The 21,815-nt window shown below is 44.8% G+C and overlaps 1 protein-coding gene across 10 annotated transcripts in view; it reads left to right on the top strand.

Moving 5' to 3' along the window:
- KCNQ1 (potassium voltage-gated channel subfamily Q member 1) overlaps window positions 1–21,815 on the top strand; it is a 640,238-nt gene that overhangs the window by 145,369 nt on the left and 473,054 nt on the right. For all 10 annotated transcript variants that reach the window (XR_003853206.1, XM_029582314.1, XM_029582321.1 and 7 more), the window contains one exon: window positions 718–808. Coding sequence is in view for 9 of the 10 variants with exons in the window: in XM_029582314.1 (XP_029438174.1) it covers window positions 718–808 (91 nt within the window). In the remaining variant the exon portion in view is untranslated. The remainder of the gene's footprint in view (window positions 1–717; window positions 809–21,815) is intronic.

Below are 21,815 nucleotides of genomic sequence, written 5' to 3'. Positions count from 1 at the left end.
CAAACTTATTTCTTTGCTTGCTGGGTTCCTCCTATTTCTGCTCAATCGAAGCAGAACTCTATTGGACTACTGCTCTATATGAGCCTTCATTCACAACTACCCAAGGCATTTTTTGGGGGGATGTGTTTTGCCCTATTTGATGTCGCTCTCCCAACTCAGCCCAGCTATCGCAGTGACTGTCCTCAGCCAGGGCCCACAAACTAGAATCTGTCTGGTGTGGCTCCCTCGAGTCTGATCACTAGGTGTCGCCATCTAATGATGCCTGATATTTCCTCCTTCCCCCTCCCCCCCGGGTGCTGTCAAGGCTGCCTTTGCAGCATCCCCAGCCCACCCCTGGGATTGCAGCAGCATTGAAAGCCAGGCATCGTCACTGCAAGCAGCAGGCAAGTGAATGGCACCCAGACTGTGCCACTGACAGAGCATGGTTCCCCCCCAGTTCTCTAGTTTCACAGCCATCCTGGGAGGGGGGGGGGGCACTCTGCTGCTGAGTCTGAGTACATCATGACAGACCAAGTGAAAAGACTTCTGTTTGCCAAAAGTCAGGGAGATGCAGAAACAGATTGGTGTAAACAGATGAAAAACTATTTACCAGTGCCTGATGTGCATCATGCCAGATCATAGTCCCTCCCCCACTCCACCCCACCCCCATTGTAATTATATTTGGATTGTGAACCTGCACTGATATTACTGAATATTCTTTTTCTGTTTGTTTTTCAGTTTCCTCATAGTTTTGATCTGCCTCATATTCAGTGTACTCTCCACAATAGATCAGTATTCAGCTCTGGCTACAGGAACACTATTTTGGATGGTACGTATATATAGAGACTGTGTTGGATATTAATAATGTGCAGCATGCTTTATGCGTTGAGATTGTTGAGGGTTTTTTTTTTTTTGGTTTAGCCCAGAGGCTCTTGTAACATATTTTTGTGGCTTTAGAGTACATCCGCCATTTTTTTGCTAGTGGCTGTATTCAGACTTTTTCCTAAAACACTCCCTTCCCAGTGTGTTTCCCTCCCTGTACTTCCTTGTCCCTTGCTCCCTTTCCCTCTTACTACCCTGGCTCGCTTCCCTTCCTTTATTTTGGTCCGGGAATGGCAGTCAGCAGTGGGAAGCAACACTTTTTCTCTGGCTCTTCCTCTTTGCCAGCCACATATGGGAGTTGGCGCTGGTCAGTGGTGGCTGCACTGGAGAAGCATTGTTTTAAACATATTTGAATTAAGTTTTAAAAATGGCTGTTAACCTGTGCTTTAATTTAAATGGTTAAGGAATTTGCACAGCCAGTTAACATTTTTTGAAAAATGTAATATTTCAATTTACTGTTAATTTTTTTTTAAACTTTTTGTTCATAAACCGGCATAACGTAAATGCAATACAAAACCTATGTATGTATCGCACATTTATATCCAACTTGTCACAACTTTGTCCACCATAGAATGACTCTAAGACACTTAAAATAGTCATCATGTTGATGTCTCTTGGTTTGGATTTATTATTTAATCCAACAAGGTTGGATTAAATAATAAATCCAACCTTTTTTTTTTAACCTTCTATATATTGTTAATTGGTTTTCCCCTAGTTTCATTGTAAGCCGGTACAATAAGACCTTGTCTTGAGCATCGGTATATTAAAAGAATTTAAATAAATAAATAAAATAAATAAGGTACAATTCAACTAATGGCAACCCTTGGTCTCCCAAATCATATAATATATATAACAAAAGAGAAACCGCAAGTATGTATTCCACATAACTCCATACATTGCTATTCAAAATTGCTTGAATAACACCCGAAAAACCCCATGAAAACGATTGATATACAATTTAAGGAAAAAACTCATATATGACAATAAATCTGAATGTATTTAGACATAATCTTACTATAGCAAACCATGTGTTTAAAAAATCTGTTACATCAGGAAGACATACATTTTAAAAACTGTATACAAATTGCAAATATGTTTCACAAATTAACACAAAATATGAAATCCCATAGTAGTTTTTAAATGGACAAAACATATGATACATTAATATCTGCCTACAGTCGTAGACTATATTCTTTACAATGTACTTCACATAACCCATGTGATAAGATGCATGTAACAAGAACAGTATCCTCTTAAAAACACTAATGTAGTCCCAATGTTCCCAAAACTAGGAAGAACTTCATTTTTCTTCAAATACATACCCCCAAGGGACCCTCTTTTCACACAATTCAGGATTCTTCTGGGAGAAGAGTTCTTCAATATGTATTCTTATCACACAGAACAAACTTGAATCGGGGTCTCTTCTCACACCGGGTGCTGCAACCTCCTCTTTTGCTGGTCATAAAAGGTGTACAGTTCATCCTGACCACCCTGTGCAGGGATACAGCTTCCCAGGAATGGACCAGGTCAAAAGTGTAGAAATCAGAAAAAACTATCAAAGCTTCTTAATATCCCTCTTCCTTCCAGCCCTGTTACAGGAACTGGCCAGGCCTGTGCCTCTCTTCTCATGTGTCAGACTAGTGAGTCTAACTCAGAGAGCACACATGATACATACCCTTCCCTTCTGAAAGCAAACTACATCTGCCCTACTCTCACCTAAAGTAGGCCTCCCCTTGTGCCTATGGGACATCAAACAGCCTCTTGGGGAGGTGCGGATCAGAATGATATGTCCTCCTGCAGCTGTCTACCCAAGGGCTGGGACTAGGGACATCTAGAGGAGACCCCCAGGGAGGTCTGTAAATCGGTATTTGAGCCAGAGGACTTTCCTTAAGGTTTTATGTAGAACATTGGCCCTCCTCAGCATAATCAAAAAAAGGATACGGACTTGTATCTCTTGGATATACCTCCAAATCACACTCTAAAACCTGCCTAGTATCCAGGAGCCTTCTACAAATGGAGCTCTTCTCTCTCTTAGGGTAGATGTGGTTGAGCCTGTTCCACCAGATGAAAGAGAGTGGGTATTTTATTCCACGTACTTTCTGATCCCAAAGAAATCAGGACGACTCCATCCTGACTTAAATTTGAAAACTTGTGGACAAGTTCAAAACAGTTTGCTAGGGCACCTTGATTTTCTTTCTTGAAAAAGGAACTTAAATGATTCTTACATCCACAGACAGATGTTTCCAGGTCTCAGAAAATATCTTAGATTTGTAGTAGGAAAACACCATCTGTAATATTGCATGCTGCCCTTTGGTCTGTCATCAGCACCATGAGTATTCACAAAATGTCTGGCGGTGGAGGCGGTGCATCTGCACAAATAGGTAAACACATATCTCTAATCTGGATGGCTGGCTGGTCAAGAGTGCATCTAGAGCTGCTGCTAAAGAATCAATGAGCAAAACCATCCAGGTATTGCAGTTGCTAGGGTTTGTCATCAGTTACCCCAAGTCCTACATGAGCCCATAGGAGCACTGCTAGACAAGACTTGGGCAAGAGCCTTTCTTGCATAGGAGACAATTATCACATTGCTATTCGCAGTGGAAAGGATAAGAATAAGTCAGCAGGCATCAGCATGGGACATGTTGAGGTGGTTGGGCTTAATGACAGTGGTCCATGTTACTCTTTTGGTATGTTTTCACATGAAAAGATCCCTGTAAGGAACAGCATGAGTTCTTCTTCCTGTAATATAGTTGAAGCCACCTCTCGTACAGGCCCATGAGGTCTGTGCCGACAACAGGAGAATGTACTTTGCTACAAGCCAGGCTAAGGCTTCACCAGAATTGGCTGCCTCCCCAGCGAGTTAGGTCCTTGGGTCTCAGTGACTAGCAAGACTTAGGAAGATTTAAGGAGCTTAGGCAGAGTTCAGAGGCAGTCCAAGAGCCGAGGTTGGCAGCTGACAAGGTGCGGTCCAAGTTCAAGGCTAGGGTCAGGTCCAGGCAAGGGGTATGTCTGTCCAAAGCTGAAGTCAGAACCGGAGAGACTAGCCAAGACGGACAAGACACATGGGAACAGACAGGAAAAGACCAAGGGTCATGGTAAGACAGACAGACAAGGTGAGGAGACAGAGACTGGGCAAGACTGGAAGGCAGGCTGGACAAGGCAAAGGACCTGTCATGGCTGGGTTTAAATATCCAGCCGTACAGCGTTATCAGGAGGTGCCCAAAAGGGGCATTCCCACAGTGGGCCTTCAAAGGGTGCTGGGTTTTGCGTGTGTGTGCGTGCCTAGGGAGCTGGTCCAGAAGAGTCTGGGGCTTTGGGAAAGGCCCCAGGCAAATGCAGCTGGTCGCAGGATGCTGTCATAACTGGCAAACCTAACAAGCCTAATTGACCCTGGGATGCAGTGGAATAGGTCACTTAAGATCTTCAGGTCAGCATTCACTTAACCCAGCCTCTGAAGCACTTCATCTCCTGGTGGCTGATTCATTCCAGTTTATCCTTCCAGTGCAAATTTTTCTAACCATGATGCATTCAACCTGTGCTGAGGTCAATGATCAAGACAAACTTCATCACATAAGCTTCTTACAGCTAAGGGTGGTATGGCACGCTCTGAAGGCTTTTGGAAATTGGTTGGGCAATAAAGTTATTCTCATCCAGATGGACAATCAAGTGACAATGTTCTACATCAACAAGCAGGGAGGAACAGGATCATACCCTCTTGCTCAGGAAGCTGTCCAAATGTAAGACTGGGCCTTCTCTCAGGAATGGTCCTCAGAGCCACATATTTGGGAGGCAAGGAAAATATCCTAGTGGATAGATTGAGTCTGCTTCTGGAACCACAAGAATGGTCCCTGGGCTGGGGGTAGCAAACCAGAATTTTATGAGAGGGGCACAGACCTGATAGATCTGTTTGCATCCCCTCTGAGCAGAAAGGTCTCACTCATCCCCTCCAGAAGGCATACTAGCTTCATACTCCTTTGCCCTGAATTTGGGTCAGGGGTTGTATACGTATTCTTCAATGCCTTTATTGGCAAAGATGTTCTTGAAACTTGGAAAAAACTGGGGAAATATGATCCTCATTGAACTTTGTTGGCCGAGACAGATTTAGTTTTCACTCTGTAGAAGATGTCCATCAGAAATCCAGTCAGGCTGGGGAATTCCCCAACTCTAATGAGGCTGGATGTTGAGGGTAGCTCTGCAACCATTGGATCTTTCTGAGGATGTATCTCATATTCTTTTGGCTTCCATGAAGAAGTCCTAAGGGTTGCATTGGAGGAGGTTTGCTTGTTGGTGTGAGGGAAAGGCACTAGATCCTGTCACCTGCTTTTCACCAAAACTAATAAAAAGCCCTTTGAGGATAGGGAAATTCTTACAGTACCTGCATGTAATCCACTTTGAAGTTCTGTTAGGCTGACTATAAAAAAATAAATACATTGACTAACCTTCCACATCTTTGAGTCAGGTGTTAAGACCAATTCAGGATTCACCTTGGTACAACTGGCACTTATCACAGGACCTCAGTGTGGTATTGACCCAGTTGATGAAAGCTCCCTCCTGAAAGGTGATGTATATGACCTGGAAAGTCATATTTTTGGTAGCGGTCACATCAGCCCATACAGCCAGTTCTCTCCAGTCCTAGTGACTTATCCACTTCATAGCAAGATTTTTCACAACAGGATGGTTCTGTTCATGCATCATAAGTTCCTGCCTAAGGTAGTGTCAGACCTCCACCTTAACCAATCATTCTACTAACGTTCTTTCCCAGGCCACATGTCTGCAAAGGTGAACAAACACTACATAGTGTGGTTTGCAAGAAAGACTTGGGATTCTGTCTGGAGTAGGCTGAAGCTCATAAAAATTCCATCCAGATTGTTTTGATCCCAAGAATCCTGGAATTTACCATTAGTGATGTTCAGGGCCAAAAAATGTTTGCTTTCATTTTTCGTTTGTAATTTCTTTTTATGTTTTCCTATGTGTATTTTTTCATTCTAAAATATTTTCAGCAAATAGTATGCACAGTTTATAAATAATGCACACTATTTGCTGAAAAGTTTTAGGGGTTGAATTAGTTTCATTTGATACAAAACAAAAATGGACTCATTTGTCCTGTTTTTTTCCATTTTCGTTATAAACAAATGCACATCCCTAATTGATGCCAAGCTCAGCCTTTCTGATTGGTTAGTGGACTGCTTTTCCTTCTGTTATGCTTAGGCCTGAATCGGGTGCATCATGTCAAAGCTCACTGTGTCAGAACCATGGCATCATCAGTAGCCCACCTAAGATTGGCCTCCATGGAGGAGATCTGCTAGGTTGAAAGTGAAGTTCTGTCCGCACATTCCCATAGTGCTATTGCTTAGACAGGGACCCCCAATGTCCAGCCTGTTCTGAGGAGTCTATTTGAGATGTAGAAGCCAACTGTATCCCCCTAAGGCTAATTATTTTGGTTCCAGGTTGGCTCTATAAAAGTAGATTGAAATACAAAAAATGGCTTATCACCAAAACCAGTTTTTGCCCATTATCATTGTTTTGAGTTGTCCTTTTTTTTTCCATTCAGGGCAGTCTGTAGCTAGGGGATTCCCCATGCATGAGGACTTGTTGTTCTGCTTGTCCTTGGAGATTCCTTTTAAGAGCTGTTCTCCAAGGTCAGCATGGATGTCAGACCTCACAAAACCTGGCCACCTCCCCTTGCTTTCACCAAGTCTAAGCTTACGTAGTAACTTAAGTAATGACAGCAGAAAAGGACCAAATGGTCCTTCCAATCTGCCCAGCAAGCTTTTTATAGTAGTAACCCCTGCGCTGTGTAGGATACCCCCAGGTTTTTTCGTAAGGGTAGTCAGTTATCTCTAGTCCTTATGATAAGGATAGTCATTTTTACATTAAAAAACTAAGCAACTGTCAAACCCATAAAAAATAAATTACTGCTAGCAACAATTTTACTGGGTGAGGAGCCTTCTTGAAAATTCCAGCAATGTTGACTTCAGCTAAATTATAGACTGAAGAGGCCCACATGTGTTTTAGTATAGCATGCTTAAAGTTTCTAGAATTTTCAATCACATTTCTGTGCTGGGCTCCATTTGATGATGATGTCAATGGATGAAGATAAGACATCCTGCTGTCCTCAGGGAATACCTGTTTCAGGTAAGGAACTCTGCTTTTTTTTTTGGGGGGGGGGGGGGGAGGGGGGCTTCCAGCGCAATCAAAACGGGTCCCTGCTTCATGAGAGCAAAAACCTGGATCGGTGCCTATCAACCCCTTGTAGTCCAGAAGGATTTTGTTTGCTTGTTTTACCTACAAAACTCAGTTGGAAAAACTTCCACAAAGTTTTTTCTTTCTAGGTTCTTTTCCACCACCCTAAACCATTGCCTAAATGTGGTTGGTTAGAAGATGGTTGATCTCTATGGTTTGGTATCTTCTGTTAGCCAAACTTGGGATAAGTATAATAATATATTTGCTTTCTTTATTAAAGCACAAGGATATGTGGGGGAACACCTAGCTTTGTTGGTCACCCTACATCTGTCCGCTCGGATAGCCATCAGTGCTGCTAGAAGTAGAACCAGTCCCTAAATTGTTGAGGTGAATAATTTAAAATAATTCTGATTGTCTATATGAGTCATAATTCAGCTTTATGTAATCTCTTTAGATATATATATATAGATATATATGTAACCCCAACCGTTGTGCTGATCTAGCATAGGTGAGGCCATAAAGTTAAACTCTTTGGGGCAGGAACCCTGACTAGCTCTTGTACCTCCTTGACTTCCCAAAGTGTAGGTTCAGTGGACTGGGGGAAGAAAGGAGTCCTCTCAGGTCCCCGATGTGACAGGGGAGGTTTCTTTGCACATTCCCTTGTGTTTCCACTGGGGAAGACGCTGGTCTCTGTTGTGACTGTAGAAGTAAAGACTCTGGAGCCACTTGGTTAGTGTCCAAAACAAAAGGCTTAAATGTTAAGCACTGATGGTGCATGTCCCAAAACTCAAACTGCAGCACCACAGAATTCTCTCTTCAGCTCCTTTACAGTCTCTTCCCTCTATCTGTGCAGGAATTGCTCATATCAGGGCAAGGGAGACACCCACTCTTCTTGGTTTAAGATGAAGTGGAGCCCCCAGATGGGCCAATTTGTAAAATCTCCTGCTGCAAGAAAGCTGATGAGTTTTGGACTTATGCCAGGGGGGGGACTCGGCCAGGCTGCAAACTGATCTGGTTGAATATTTGTCAGATATTCCCCCTCGCAAATAATGCTAGCATCCCTTTAGCAAACCAGGTCAGAGATCTTGGGGCCACCCTTGACTCTAGAATGAATTTCAAAAAATTCATTAACGCCACAACCAAAGAATGCTTCTTCAAGCTACAGGTCCTGAAGCAACTTAGACCGCTCTTACACTTCAAGGATTTCCGTTCGGTGCTTCAAGCCATACTGTTTTCAAAGATCGACTATTGTAACGCTCTATTACTTGGTCTGCCCGCTTCGTCCACCAAACCTCTTCAGATGCTGCAAAACGCAGCGGCTAGGATCCTTACAAACACTCGTCGCAAGGACCATATCACACCAATACTAAAAATTCTACACTGGCTGCCCATCCAATATAGAATACTTTTCAAGGCTCTCACCATCATCCACAAATCAGTCTACCAGCAATCCACTCTCCAACTCACCTTCCCACTTGAATTACATACTTCCGCAAGACCGATCAGAACTGTCTACAAAGGTTCGCTCAAGGCCCCCCCCCAACAAATCATCGGTCCACAACACTATTCACAAGCGAGCTCTTTCAACAGCAGGTCCACTACATTGGAATTCACTTCCACAAGACTTACGCCAAGAACAATGCCATTCAACTTTCAGAAAGAAATTGAAAACCTGGCTGTTCGCAGAAGCCTACCGCTGAAGGATCTCCTCAACCATCACTGACTCTCACTCCCCCACCCCTCCCCAATCCCTTCCCCCCACCCAACCTCACCCTTTCCTTCTCCCTCTGGACATACCAGGCTAATAACTGCCTAGGATAAACCTATGTTTTTGTATCTTACAGTTTTTGTTGATTTTATATATTTATCTCTCTCTAATTGTTTCTTAGTTTAAACTCTGTACTGTCTTCCATTGCCCAGGTTTTATGCTCCCTGTTTAATGTAACTTTACTTTCTACCTTGATGTTAATTGGTTTCCCCTCAGTTACATTGTAAACCGGTACGATAAGACCTAGTCTTGAGCATCGGTATAGGAAAAGAAATTAAATAAATAAATAAATAAATATAGCTGCATTCCTGTGATCTTAAGCAACAAGTCTACTTTGCGTTGCTGGTTTCCCCCTACAAACCACACCTATTTTGTGGCCTTTGAAGGCCGTCCTAGGGAACTGCTGTTAGCCTGAAATTTCTTGGTAGTGAGATGGATTTTTTTTTTTTTTTTAAAGTACTGCCATTGTTCAACTTGTCACTAAGGATTAGTACTTATTCACTTTAGAGAGTGACATTTTAAGTTGGCCAGTCAGTATCAATTCCACCAGTTTCAATGCTCTTCTCAGGTTGCATCCCCCTTGCGTGCCTGATTCCAATTGTCAGAGAGCTTGTCTGGCACAGGGCAGTTGCGGCCCCTAATAGTATTGGCATGCGCTGCATTTCCTTCTAGAGTTCCCTGCCAGGAAGAGGCATAGATACCTCCTTTCGCCTGCAGAGGGCAGCATGTAGCCGTAAAAGGAATGAAAATTACTGCAGTGCTTTACCTTTTTCAGAGGCAGTTTGGGGAGTTGGGGCTGATTGCAGAGAAGAAAATGAGTTTACCAAGTGAAGAAAATGAAACCAAGGAGTTTCACATCCCTCTGGAACAGTTAATACAATATTAGGACTAGAAAAGCCCCCAGGGTGAAGTGAATAGTTTCTCAGAATTTTAAAGGAATGATGATGAGGTAAGCAGGGGAACCTAAAAGTAGAAAAATTATTATAATACAGACCCTCGGGAATTCCTATGAAAAGGTAGTAACTTGGGATTCCTATGAAAGGTAGTAACTTGGGATCTAGAGCAGGGCTTCCTATGCATATCTTGGGAACCCTTCATCCGGTCAGGTTTTCAGGATCTCCACCATGCATATACCTATGGTGAGTTTCCAGTGTTAAGCAAACTTACCTTTTGCACCTTCATTGTGATTATCCCGAAAAAAAAAAATGGCTGTGGGATCGGCCGCGACACGTTTAGGAAGCCCTGACTAAGAAATTTTGTCTTTTCCGGTGACTGTAGTAAATCCTAATTGAGCACAGGATAGAAAATGATTTGTTTAAATATGTATTGGCCTACATCTAAAACATTGAATTGTGCATAGTGATTACTGGAGGAAATGCCAAAGCATTTTATCCGGTTATTTCTGTGAGCGAGGTCCCACGGGAGTGGCATAAATCCATCTGCCCCAAGTTTGCTGACGAGTTCTCCCCGCTCCGTGCCGTGAATGTGTTATCGCTGACTGCGGTTGCGTTCAGGGTAGGCGACCCATCTGAAGCACACGTTATAAAGGTGTGATGGAAACTGGGCTGAGACAGAGTGGATGTTGCACCCCAAGGAAATCTGAAGCTCAAGGAGTTTAAGTGCTGCAGCGATTTCTGTCTTGCTGGTGCTTCAGGCAGTATATGATGGAGCAGATTAACATGTAATGCCATCTGAGATATTCATTGCTTGGTCTAAATAGGATCCCAGATTTGAACGTCTGAGCGAGAATGGATCCAGAGCTCCCTGACAGGAAGGGCTTCAGTGACTTGGATCTCCAGTTAAATAATTTGTCGGGGTTCACAATCCATGGTAGGGAAGGGAAGGAAGAGGATAGTTATAGTCATCATGCAATGGCGATGCTTAGTGGATGGACTCGCGGGGGTTGTCCATGATTGCAGGGTTCCAGAAGAGGTTTTGGTGCATGGATCCTCCATCAAGGACTGTCGCTGTAACAGGTGGACTGCAATAATTTGGGAGGGGACATAAAATAGAGGGAAAGCAATCATAAGAATGTTGTGAATTGAAGGCTCATGGAGCTGGTTCGCAGCCCAGGTTCCAACTGAGCTGGAAGCCCAGAGGTGAAGGAGGTAATTTCCAGGACCAAAAAGAAACTTACCTGTGTGCGGGGCGGGTGAGAGAGACGGCCGAGGACAGCCCTGCTTCCACAAGTCTGGGGAGAGGTTTCTGTTGCTTGGGTAGAAGAGCCATAGCATTGAGGAGAAACAGCGGACTTATTTTAGGAATCCCTGCTATGAAAGGAATACAGCAAATGAAGACCACAACCTTGTAGCTAAGGTATTGATGTCTGTGCTTGATTGGACTTGGATTTCCTGAAGTAAGGGATGAAAAGCTGCTGGTTTTGGTTTTGTTTTTTTTTAAAAGAGGGATGAGACTTACTCACGGCTGGAGGCCCAAACTTCTGTTGCAACTTTAAAGTGCTGGAAAACTCCAAAAAGTCTTCATGAAGTTCCTCTCTTGGTTGTCATATTGCATGGTTATTAGGATCTGGCTGGAAGGGACTTATTTGCCATTCATTTCTGAGATTACGTGCGCAAGCCTTGGTGATTTGGTACTGCTGCTCACGAGTTTCAAACTTGTGCTCATTCAACCCCTTTTTATGTTTGTGAGATTGAATGATTGAACTGCCCAAGTAGCATTGTCCTATTGCCTAAAGATGTCGTGCTTCCTTCAAACATTTCCTCATTCGTTCTTTGTTGTGTTGAGTAGTTTAGGGCTCCCACAGCAAAGCAGTTTAAGCTTCAGAGCAGGTTCCATTTACCATCACTCGCTGTCTCCGGTCAGTCAGCCAGTTTGTAATCCACTCCACCACTTTGGCGCTGACTCCCAAGCTTCTCATGTTATTCACAAGTCTCTTGCTGAAATCCAAGTAAATCACATTGAGCACTCTTCCTCGATCCAATTCTCTAGTCACCCAAACACAAAAATCAAGATTTGTTTGACAGGATTTTCCCCTAGTGAATTCAGTCTGCCTTGAATTCAGCAACTTACTGAATTATAGATGGTTTCTTTCAGCAGTGACTCTATTAACGTTCCCACCACCGAGGTGAGGCTAACCGGCCTGTAGTTTCCAGCCTCCTTTCTGCTACCACTCTCGTGAAGCAGGATCACAGCCTCCAATCTCGTGGCACCACTCCCAGTACTAGGGATTTATTGAGCAGGTCTTTCAGTGGACCCGCCAGGACATCTCTCAGCTCCCATAGTATCCTGGGATGTACCTCATCCAGCCCCATGGCCTTTGTCCACTTTCATTTTTCCCAGCTCTTTCCATATGTTCTCTTCTGTAAATGGAGTTGTCTAACCTATTCCCATCGATGTCTTGTTAACCCGCAGCGGTCCTTCTCCAGGATGTTCTTTAGTGAGCATAGAACCCAGGGGAGGTTCTATAATGAGGCAGGGAGAGGCGGCTGCTTCAGGCGGCAGAATATTGAGTGGCAAAAAAAAAAATTCCCCTCCGAGAACGCCACTGTGGTGTCCACTTCACCCCTGCCTGCCTCTGCTTTGGCTGCCGACCCAGGCCCGTGACAGCAGAAAAGGAGGAGGGTCGCTGCTGTGGGTCACCGCTGCTGCAGGCCAGGCCAATGGCGGCTGAAAGGAGGGGGGGGGGGGGGGGGGCGGAGTGAGAGGGCGGGGAAAGGGGGCGCCATCTCATCCCTTGCTTCAGGTGGCAGGATTGCCTTGAGCCGCCACTGCATAGAACTGATGTATTTGTGTAATATTTCTGCCATTTCTTCGTCTGTCTCTACACCTTGCTTCTTGTCACCTTTCAATTTCACCGTACCACTTCAGGCCTTCCTTCTTTCTCTGATATATCTGAAAAAAGATTTGTCCCCTCTCTTACCTCTTTGGCAATCCTTTCTTTTGCATGACCTTTTGCTTTCCTGATTTTTTTTTCTTTGTCTCCCTCAGTTTCACCAAATATTATTCCCTGTGTTTGTCTTTTTGGGATCCTTTATACTTCAACGCTGTTCTTTCTGCCTTTATTTTTTCTGCCACCTCCTTTGAGAACCAGATCAGTTTCTTTTTCCTCTTACTCTTCTTTACTTTCCTAACATATAGATTTTGTTGCCTTTGTAATGGCTCCTTTTAATTTGGCCCACTATTAATCTACTTCGCCCAATTTTCTCGAGTCTTCTAGTTTTTTCTTCAGGTGCATCCCCATTTTGTCAAAGTTCGTATTTTTGAAATTCAAAACTCGGGTCTTTGTGTGACTTCTCTGTATATTTTTTTTTGCAACATCAAACCTTACCATCTGATGATCGCTGGTGCTCAGGTGGGCACGTTAGAGACATTATCCCCATTCGTGAGCACTGGGTCGAATGTCACTACACCCTCCCTTGCGGGTTCCATTCCCATTTGTTTCAGCAGAGCCTCTTGAAGGGCATCCACCACCTCTCGCAGATTCTGCAGAAAACTGCGGTTGGTTTAGATCATGATTATACTTCATCCAATTTTCCAAAATAGATGCCTCAATTTTATTATACGTATACAACTTTTATATTGAATAATGGCAGGTCTTAATAGATCACTTTGTATTTCCTACATACATTTTGTGACAAGGGCATATAATAGTGGATATGACCTTTGCAGTGTTACAAGCAAAATGACCACATAGTTTATGCACTGTGGGAAGAGTGAGATGCTGAAGTTATGAGCAGTTCTCACATATCACACATTTCCCACAAGGAATTTGTCCCCATTCCAAGTTATGTTGGGATTCAGGTTGAGACAATGTATTAACCAAATAATTTGTATAAAATGTGTCCCTTGGTTTGAGCAAATACAGGTTTTTCTCTTAAAAAAAAAAATCTCATGGATTGAAAGAACATTCCAGTGTTCCAAGATGATGATCCGAACCTCTTGAGAACCATCATTCTTGTTGTTTTTTTTTTCAGACCCTATGAAGATTTCTGTTGGCAAACACTCATTTATAAACTTGCCTAATATGTGTTTCTATTTATAATGATCCGGGTATCTGTATATTGAACACATTTATATAAATTATAATAGTTGTTTGCCAATTTTAATTATATACCCATTTCAGTTTGACCTTAGGAGTTTGAGAGTGTGCAAACTTCAGCAACCTGCACAAAATCTACAGGTTCAGTAAATCATTTCCTCAACCTTTGCTAAGTTAGCCACAATGAATATGCATAAGATAGATTTGCATACAATGGAGGCAGTGAATGCAGATCTTTTTCAAGCATATACATTGTGGATATCCTGAAAACCTGGTCTGTTTGTGGCACTCGAGGACTGGAGTTTGCCGTCACGGATATAGTGTGTATGTGTATATATATGTAAATAATTGAAACACGTATGTAATTTATTTGTAATGGTCTGGGGTCTTTGGGGGATTCGGTCCTAAAACTTGCCAGGGGCCCAGAAAGGTCTGCACCTGTCTTGTGAATCTATCATGGATTTCGCAGGCAGTGGTTCTCTTTAGAAAAGGTTGTTGAAATGTTTTAGTGAACCTGTAGATTTTGCGCAGGTTGCTGGAGTTTGCACACTCCCAATAAACGCCTAAGGAAAAACTGAAATGGGTCAAACACTAATGCAATAGGGAGCCCGGAGAAATTAGCGCCTACCAAAGGTAGGCGCTAATTTCTCCGGGCACCAGGAAAGTGCACAGAAAAGCAGTAAAAACTGCTTTTCTGTGCACCCTCCAACTTAATATCATGGCGATATTAAGTCGGAGGTCCCAAAAGTTACAAAAAGTTAAAAAAAAAAAAAATATGTAATCAGCCCGCGGCTCACGGGTTGAAAACCAGATGCTCAATTTTGCCGGCGTCTGGTTTCCGAACCCGTGGCTGTCAGCGGATTTGAGAACCGACACCGGCAAAATTGAGGTCGGCTGTCAAACCTGCTGACAGCCGCCGCTCCTGTCCAAAAAGAGGCGCTAGGGACGTGCTAGTGTCCCTAGCGCCTCTTTTTACCTCTCTTTACCGCCGGACCTAATTTGAATACAGAATCGCGTACACAGGAGAGTGGCCTGTGCGCACTGGGACTCTCCCACGGACTTTACTGTATTGGCCCGATTATGAGGGCTTATTTGTATCCATAGAACTCATTTTAAATTTGCAGATATCTGTTGCGATCCCCCCTGCTGCTGCGCTACAGGAGGTCTCTTACCTTCCTCTGGAGGCCACTCTGAAGCCTGGGCCTCGCCTGTGTTCCATCCGGGACTTGCTCCAGGGCCTGAGTGGCCTAGCTGTGCCTGTGGCTTGCTTGCCAGCATTTGGACTTCCTGTTTGGCGACGCCCATCTCCTAGGGGCTGGCCCGCAGCTCTCCACCTGACTTATAGGACCAGCGGTGGGCGGTCCTGGCAAGCTCCTCCCAGGGAGTTGCCTTCTACCTCCAGTATTTAAGGACTTTCTGTTCACTTGCAACGGGCCTTTGGATCGGGCTCTACAGTCGTCTGTAACCTTGCCGATCCAGGTCCCCCGGTTTCGCCTATGCCTTGTTGGGTTCCTGTCCTGTGTCTCTGCCTAGATGTATGCTCCTGTTCCTGCCAGCCGTAGGGCTTCAGATGTCAGTATCCCAGCATCGGAGTTCCTGTTTGCCTGGGTCTTCCCCGCACCCTCCTTCTCAGCGTGGTCCGCGACCAGCCTTCCTGGGCTGTGTAGGGCGCGTCTGGGACAGGGTGGTCCGCGACTCAGTCCCACGGGTGGGCTGAGTAGGGCGCCCTGATGGACAGTGCCATGTTTCCGTCCAGCCTTTTCTACAGTGTCTTGCTTCAGCCCTTGCCCGGATGTCTTCGTGTCTCTGCCTTGACCTTCGTCCTCGTCTGGTTCCTGAGCCTTCTGTCCTGTTGGGCCCTGGAGTGGCCAACAGGAGGGATTCGTCCCACGGGCTCTTGAGCTTCTGCCAGCCGAGGGGGCTTCGGATGTGAGTATCCCAGCATCGGAGTTCCTGCTCGCCTGGATCCTCCCTGTGTCTCGCTTCAGCCCTTGTCCTGATGTCTCCGTCTTGCTTCAGCCTGCTTCTGCCCCGTCTGATGTCTTCTGTTTAAGGACTCTGTCTGCCCTCGCCTCTGTCTGGCCTGCTGCCCATTGCCGTTCCCTGCGGCGGGTCCGAAAGGGCCTGGAACAGTCGGAGGACCGTTCATTAGTCAACTTCCCCGTGTTGGCTACCATGGGCATGCAGGTCCGGCTGAGGGTCGGACTCCCTGCTTCTGTTCCTGCCTGCCTCGCTCACCATGCCTGCTCAGCTCACCTCCCACGGTGTGGCTTGGGGCTCCTCCTTGAGTCCTGCCGTGGCCCAAGGGCTCACCACCACCCGCTTACGACGACCGCGCCCGCAACAATATCTGTGAAAACGAAAAAGGGATGAAATTTTACTCTGCTTGGTAGGCGTGCGTCATTGTGGTGTTCTTTTGTTTCTGTGGTTTTTAGTGTTCTATGGTGTATTTTGTTTTATTATTGTCTCTTTTTGCTGATGTTACTATGTACCTCACCCGAAGTCTCTTTAGAAAAATGGGTGTGTGCTTAGTAGGATTAAATCTAAGAGTCTTTCTTGAAGTTATTTTTCTAGCCATGATACTGTAATATACAAAATTAACCAGTAAAGCTCAACTGAAGTGCATTAGGGCCTTGTTCACGAAGGTTTTCCCCATAGAAACAGGGAAAAAAGGCTTAGTAAGTCAAAAACTATTTTGTACTTAAAGCCTTTCTTTTATTACATTAAAGTGCAGTCTGAATAACTTTAGTTTAAATAAATTCAGATTGTTTCAGTGCTGAAGTTTGATGACAATATTCTAGTGTGCAGTTTCCATAAAATGGGTATGTTCAGGATTTATGGGGGTTCACCAGTAATATTTTCCCCAGAGTGTTTCTTTTTTTTAGATGTTTGGCCAATTAATTTCTCCCTTTTCCTTTTTTCTTCAGGCTCAGTTGGACCCAGTGCTTGGGATTCTGGTGTCGTGAGCCTTCATTGACCTCACTGCCTGAGATTTCCCCCCCCCCCCCCCCCCCCACTTTAATGGATCCCTCCCTCCAGGTCTGGCCATTGCAGCACGGGTCCTGAGGCCCGGGAGCCAGGCACCAGGGCTCCTTCTGGAACCCTGCATCATAGGCTCTAAATCCAGTGCACCCTCACTGACCATCATAACCCACTTACCCCTCCCCTTCCTCTTTCTCCCCAAGCCATACTTATTTTGTTTTTTTTACATCTGTTGTTGTAATTTATTTTGCTTAGAATAGATGTTTGGATTTTTGAGAACCCTCTTAATGTAAATACTGAATTGTGTGATTTGTTTGCTCAAGGTAAGGCAGTAAACCTGGGATTTTGCAGGGAGCTTTAGGTGCCAGTGGTCTTGAAGACATTTCTGCCATCTTTGCTCCTGATAAAACATTCACTTACAGGCCGATGCAATACCGGCTCAACATGCGACTGGACACGCGTCCGTAACCCCCGATGGCAAAACGGGGGCTAGTGCATCCAGTCGCGTGCATAGCTCATAATGCTCATCGCGTGTAAAGTACGTGTAGATGAGGCTGTTAGTTAATCCCCGCCATGCAAAAAAGTTTCCCAGGCGATCAATGTGCCCATGCAACGCAGCAAATTTTACGCCGGCCCAGGGCTGCCGCACTCGAGCGCACGTTGTAAAAAACCCAAAATTCCTGCTCTCTGTGATCCCTTCCTACTGGTATCATCGCGATACTAAGTAGGAGGGATCACAGAAAGCAGAATCATTTAAAAAAAAAACAAAACAAAAAAACCAAACAGTTTGAGAAATAAAATTTCTGGGCATCCATCCAATATGCACCCACGGTATTGCGCATCTGTTTCCTAACCCGCTGACAGCCACCTTTCCTAATCGCCCGTGCTGAAGAGGCGCTAGGGACGCATCATTTCCCCTAGCACCTCTTTTTTTTTTTTTTTTACCACAGCACCTAATTTTAATATAAAATCGGGCAGCCGGGAGAGGTGGATGGCAACGCTTTAAGAGCGCGCTGACGCGTGACGATATTGCATCGGCTCTGCTAACGTTTTGTTTCCGCCCTCAGGTCCTAATGAATCTGAAGAGAGTTGTTTTAATTTGTTTATGGTTGTGCTCTGGCGTGGGCTATTCCGGGCACGGCGGATTTTAAATATGCAAATTAAAGAGATACACAACAAAATCCTCAACCCTGGCATAAGGAAATATAATAATAAGATGACAAAGGGGAACTTTACAGAAACACCATTTTTTTTTTTTTTATTCTGCATTATCAAGTCTTCTCATTTTTCTTTCACTTTTTATTTGACGGAGGATTGCATTTTCTTGCTGTGCACATTATTTAGAACCATATCCACATTTCTTGCATTACCATAAAACAACCCTTTATCTTTTCAAGCAGAGCGTTATTTTCTTCCCTCTGTATTTGCCTGTGTTGTGCAAGAATTGTAACTTGGAGCACGTTGTGCTGATGGTTGTTTACTTTATGGTGTTCCCAAATATCTGGAAAGTTCCCTCCCCTTCAGTGTGCATCTCAGTTTCAGTATTACAGGAGGGTCCCTGGTTCAGCTGGGGTTCTGGTTTTTACATCCGATCTTAGGCAGCTGGAGCCTTGTTTTTTAGCATAATGTAACAGCTGACATAACACAACCAGCGCCAAGCTGAAAAGCTACAGCGGTGTCCTGAACGAGAGGGAGCTGCTAGCATCATCAGGACTCTGTGGAGGCTCCCTGTCATCTCATCCTATGGGGAATTAGTAGGGAATTGATGAGGATGTTGGAGCTCCATTCACAATTGATTTTAAATTATAGCCTGCCGAAGATTTGTTTTGGCTTTGCCAGCTGTCGTTGGCTTGTGGCTGTAGAGATTGTTTTACGCAGTGCTTTCTCTCTAGTTGTTTTTTTTTTTTGCTAGGCTGCAAAGTGCAGGTCTTCTAGGATTACGCATCATGACCAGAGTTGTGCTTGGAAGCAGGGGTGCGCCACAGATTACGCTCTGTGATTCACTTCTGCCGAGTAAATGTAAGAAGTGTCGCGGGTCCGTGCCGCCAGCCACTCTCCCAGTTGCAATAGGCCTGGAATTCTCTGTTTACATAAGAAACTGAACCAGTGGTTAAGCCTGCTTTTCCATGATCCCGCTGCCCGATGACTCCTTGCAGCTTTCTCGGTTCCACCTTCGGAGGCTCCCCAGGCCAGGCACTCCAGTCTCTATCGCCTGTACTTTACCCTATTTCTTCCTCGGTCTCACTATCATGGGTTCAAATCCTCTCACCCCAGTTGGTGAGCTGGCTTAGGCACGCATAGTCCCAGGTTATTCCAGTAGTTTAAAGTCTCTACTCTCTATAGCTTTACTTTACCCCGTTCATTTCAGGATGTCACAGCCTCTGGTTCAAATCCTCTCACCCCAGTTGGATTTAAGCACATATAGTCCCAGGTTATTCCGGTAGTTTAAAGTCTCTATAGCTTTATTTTGTCAAGCCACATTAGTCTCAAACTCATATGATAAGAAAGCAGCTCTTGCGTTAATCCTCCTGTATGCTGCCCAAGGTTGCTTCCTGCACATCCTAAGCTTGGCTGGAAACCATGAGCCTGGTTCTTAGGAAACCAGGCCCTACTGCCACCTCCCATCATAGTTTGCAGCTGGGGCTTCTGCCTCCCCTTTCACTATGGCTGCAACTACATCCAACCCATGGCAGTGTCCACTTAAAGCTCCTGACCTGCAGACTCCATGAGTGTGTCCTCTTCTGGACGGGTCTCTACCACTTGTCTCCCAACTCCATCGGCTCTGGCTCATCCTCAGGTTTGCTCAGTACCTCCTCCTCCATCTCCTCTGTTTCATCTTCTGATTCTAGTAGAACGCCTCCCTGTTCCTGCCCCTCCCTCAGACAAGCTCTCACCCTTCTCCCACCATACCCGGGCTCTCTCGTCCTCTTGATAGGGCAAAGCCAGGGAAGTTCCTCCCCCTCTGGAACCCCCTGTGCCTTCTGGGAGTTGGAGTCTGCCTCCTATTCTGATTTCTTTTACATACTGGATCTTCTTCCCAGGTTTTCCTTACAGCCCATCTTCTTGTATTCTCCAGGGAAATATAATGCCCATCGCAGAAGGTAGGAAACATTTGTGATTCAGAGTCTCCGATTGCAAAGAGGCAGCTCCTAAAGAATCCTGGATGGCCAGGACCCATAGGACGCGTCTTCTCCTCGTTCATCCCCCAGACGCTGGAAATCTCTCCCAGTGTAGGTCAGACTGGCCCCTGACATACTGACATTCTGTCAGAAGGTTAAGATCTAACTCTTTCCCAAGCCCTCTATATCTTTAGGATCAGCTCTGCCAAGAAGTGATCCTCTACTGGTGATGAAATAGTTATCACAGGGGTAGGCAACTCCAGTCCTGGAGTGGACAATCAGATCTTGTTTTCAGGATATCCACAATTAATATGCATGAGGTATATGTGTAAGCAAATATCTGATGCATATTCATGTCCTGTTTGTGGCACTCCGGGACAGGAATTGCCTGCCTTGGGTTACCATAGAGTGAGACTTTTGAATGGGTTATACATTGGATAATACTCCAGTAATATGGTTAAAGAGACATAAGAACCTGTTTAAAATAATGGAAAATCCACTCCCATCCCAGATGTGAAAGAAGCCAGCATTTTGGCCTGTAGGCTTTTCTGTACTGACATCGGATCTGCACAGTATGAAACTCGAAACCAGGCTGCCAGTGTCCAGCGAGATGTGAGGAATTAACTTGCAGGTGAATCCAGTTAGCTTGACAAAAGGGATAAATAAATGACTGGAACGTAAAAACCAGCTGTTATATAACAAATTAACATAGTAAGGATGGCAGAAAAAGACTATCTGGTCCATCCAGTCTGCCCAGTAAGTTTCTCATGTTAGTAACATGCCATTGATTCTGTTAAGGGTAGTAACTGCTGCTCTATGAGGGTTACCCCCATGTTACTGTTAAGGGTAATAACTGCCGCTCCATGCAGATACCCTCATGCTTTCTGTTAAGGGTAGTAACTTCCGCTCCATGCAGGTTACCCCCATGTTTCTGTTAAGGGTAGTAACTGCCGCTCCGTGCAGGTTACCCCCATGTTTCTGTTAAGGGTAGTAACTGCCGCTCCGTACAGGTTACCCCCATGTTTCTGTTAAGGGTAGTAACTGCCGCTCCGTGCAGGTTACCCCCATGTTTCTGTTAAGGGTAGTAACTGCCGCTCCGTGCAGGTTACCCCCATGTTTCTGTTAAGGGTAGTAACTGCCGCTCCGTGCAGGTTACCCCCATGTTTCTGTTAAGGGTAGTAACTGCCGCTCCGTGCAGGTTACCCCCATGTTTCTGTTAAGGGTAGTAACTGCTATTCCATGCAGGTTGTCCCCATGTTACTGTTAAGGGTAGTAATTGCCGCTCCGTGCAGGTTGCCCCCATATTTTTGCCAGCTGCCTTTTTTGTACAGTAGCCCCTGCCCACCCTTTGGACTGAAGTGAAAGGTTATTCTAAATGGTCAAGTCACTCTTCTAGGAAGACCTCTCAGCATTAGGAATTTTCCAGCCACAGACTGTCCTGGGACAGCAAGGGTTAATATCAAAAACCATACACACCTGGTGGAGGAGTAATCCTGATGGTCAGAGCAGTGGGCTGTAGAGCTGGGACTACTTTGTTGAAAGGGAAGTGGCATTTGAAAAATCTCAAAAAATACTCTATTTATGGACCGATGATCACAAGTGACCTTCAGCGGTGAAAATACTGAATGAAAAATGATTCGGGGTCTGTGGGGTGGTGTGATGGCCCTAATTTAAATTTTGAATAAGTGTTCTCTGTATTCAAACTTTTAATTCTTTATTTGCAACGTTTCTTTTTTCTCCTCTTTAATTTTGTACCACGCAGAGGTTGTGTCACTGAGAAACTTCTTGTAACACAGTGTGACCGGGGGTGCCTAAACTCCTGCCTACAGCTGTAGAGCTGCTGTTTCTCCCGTTTCCCTCAGGGTCATAGGGAGTTTTCCCTGCCCATTTCTTTCTGGGAAGT

Source organism: Rhinatrema bivittatum, chromosome 17 (assembly GCF_901001135.1).
Source record: "Rhinatrema bivittatum chromosome 17, aRhiBiv1.1, whole genome shotgun sequence".
Taxonomy (NCBI): domain Eukaryota; kingdom Metazoa; phylum Chordata; class Amphibia; order Gymnophiona; family Rhinatrematidae; genus Rhinatrema; species Rhinatrema bivittatum.
Note: the sequence above shows the minus strand (reverse complement) of the source record. Positions and strands in the feature narration are given on the sequence as shown.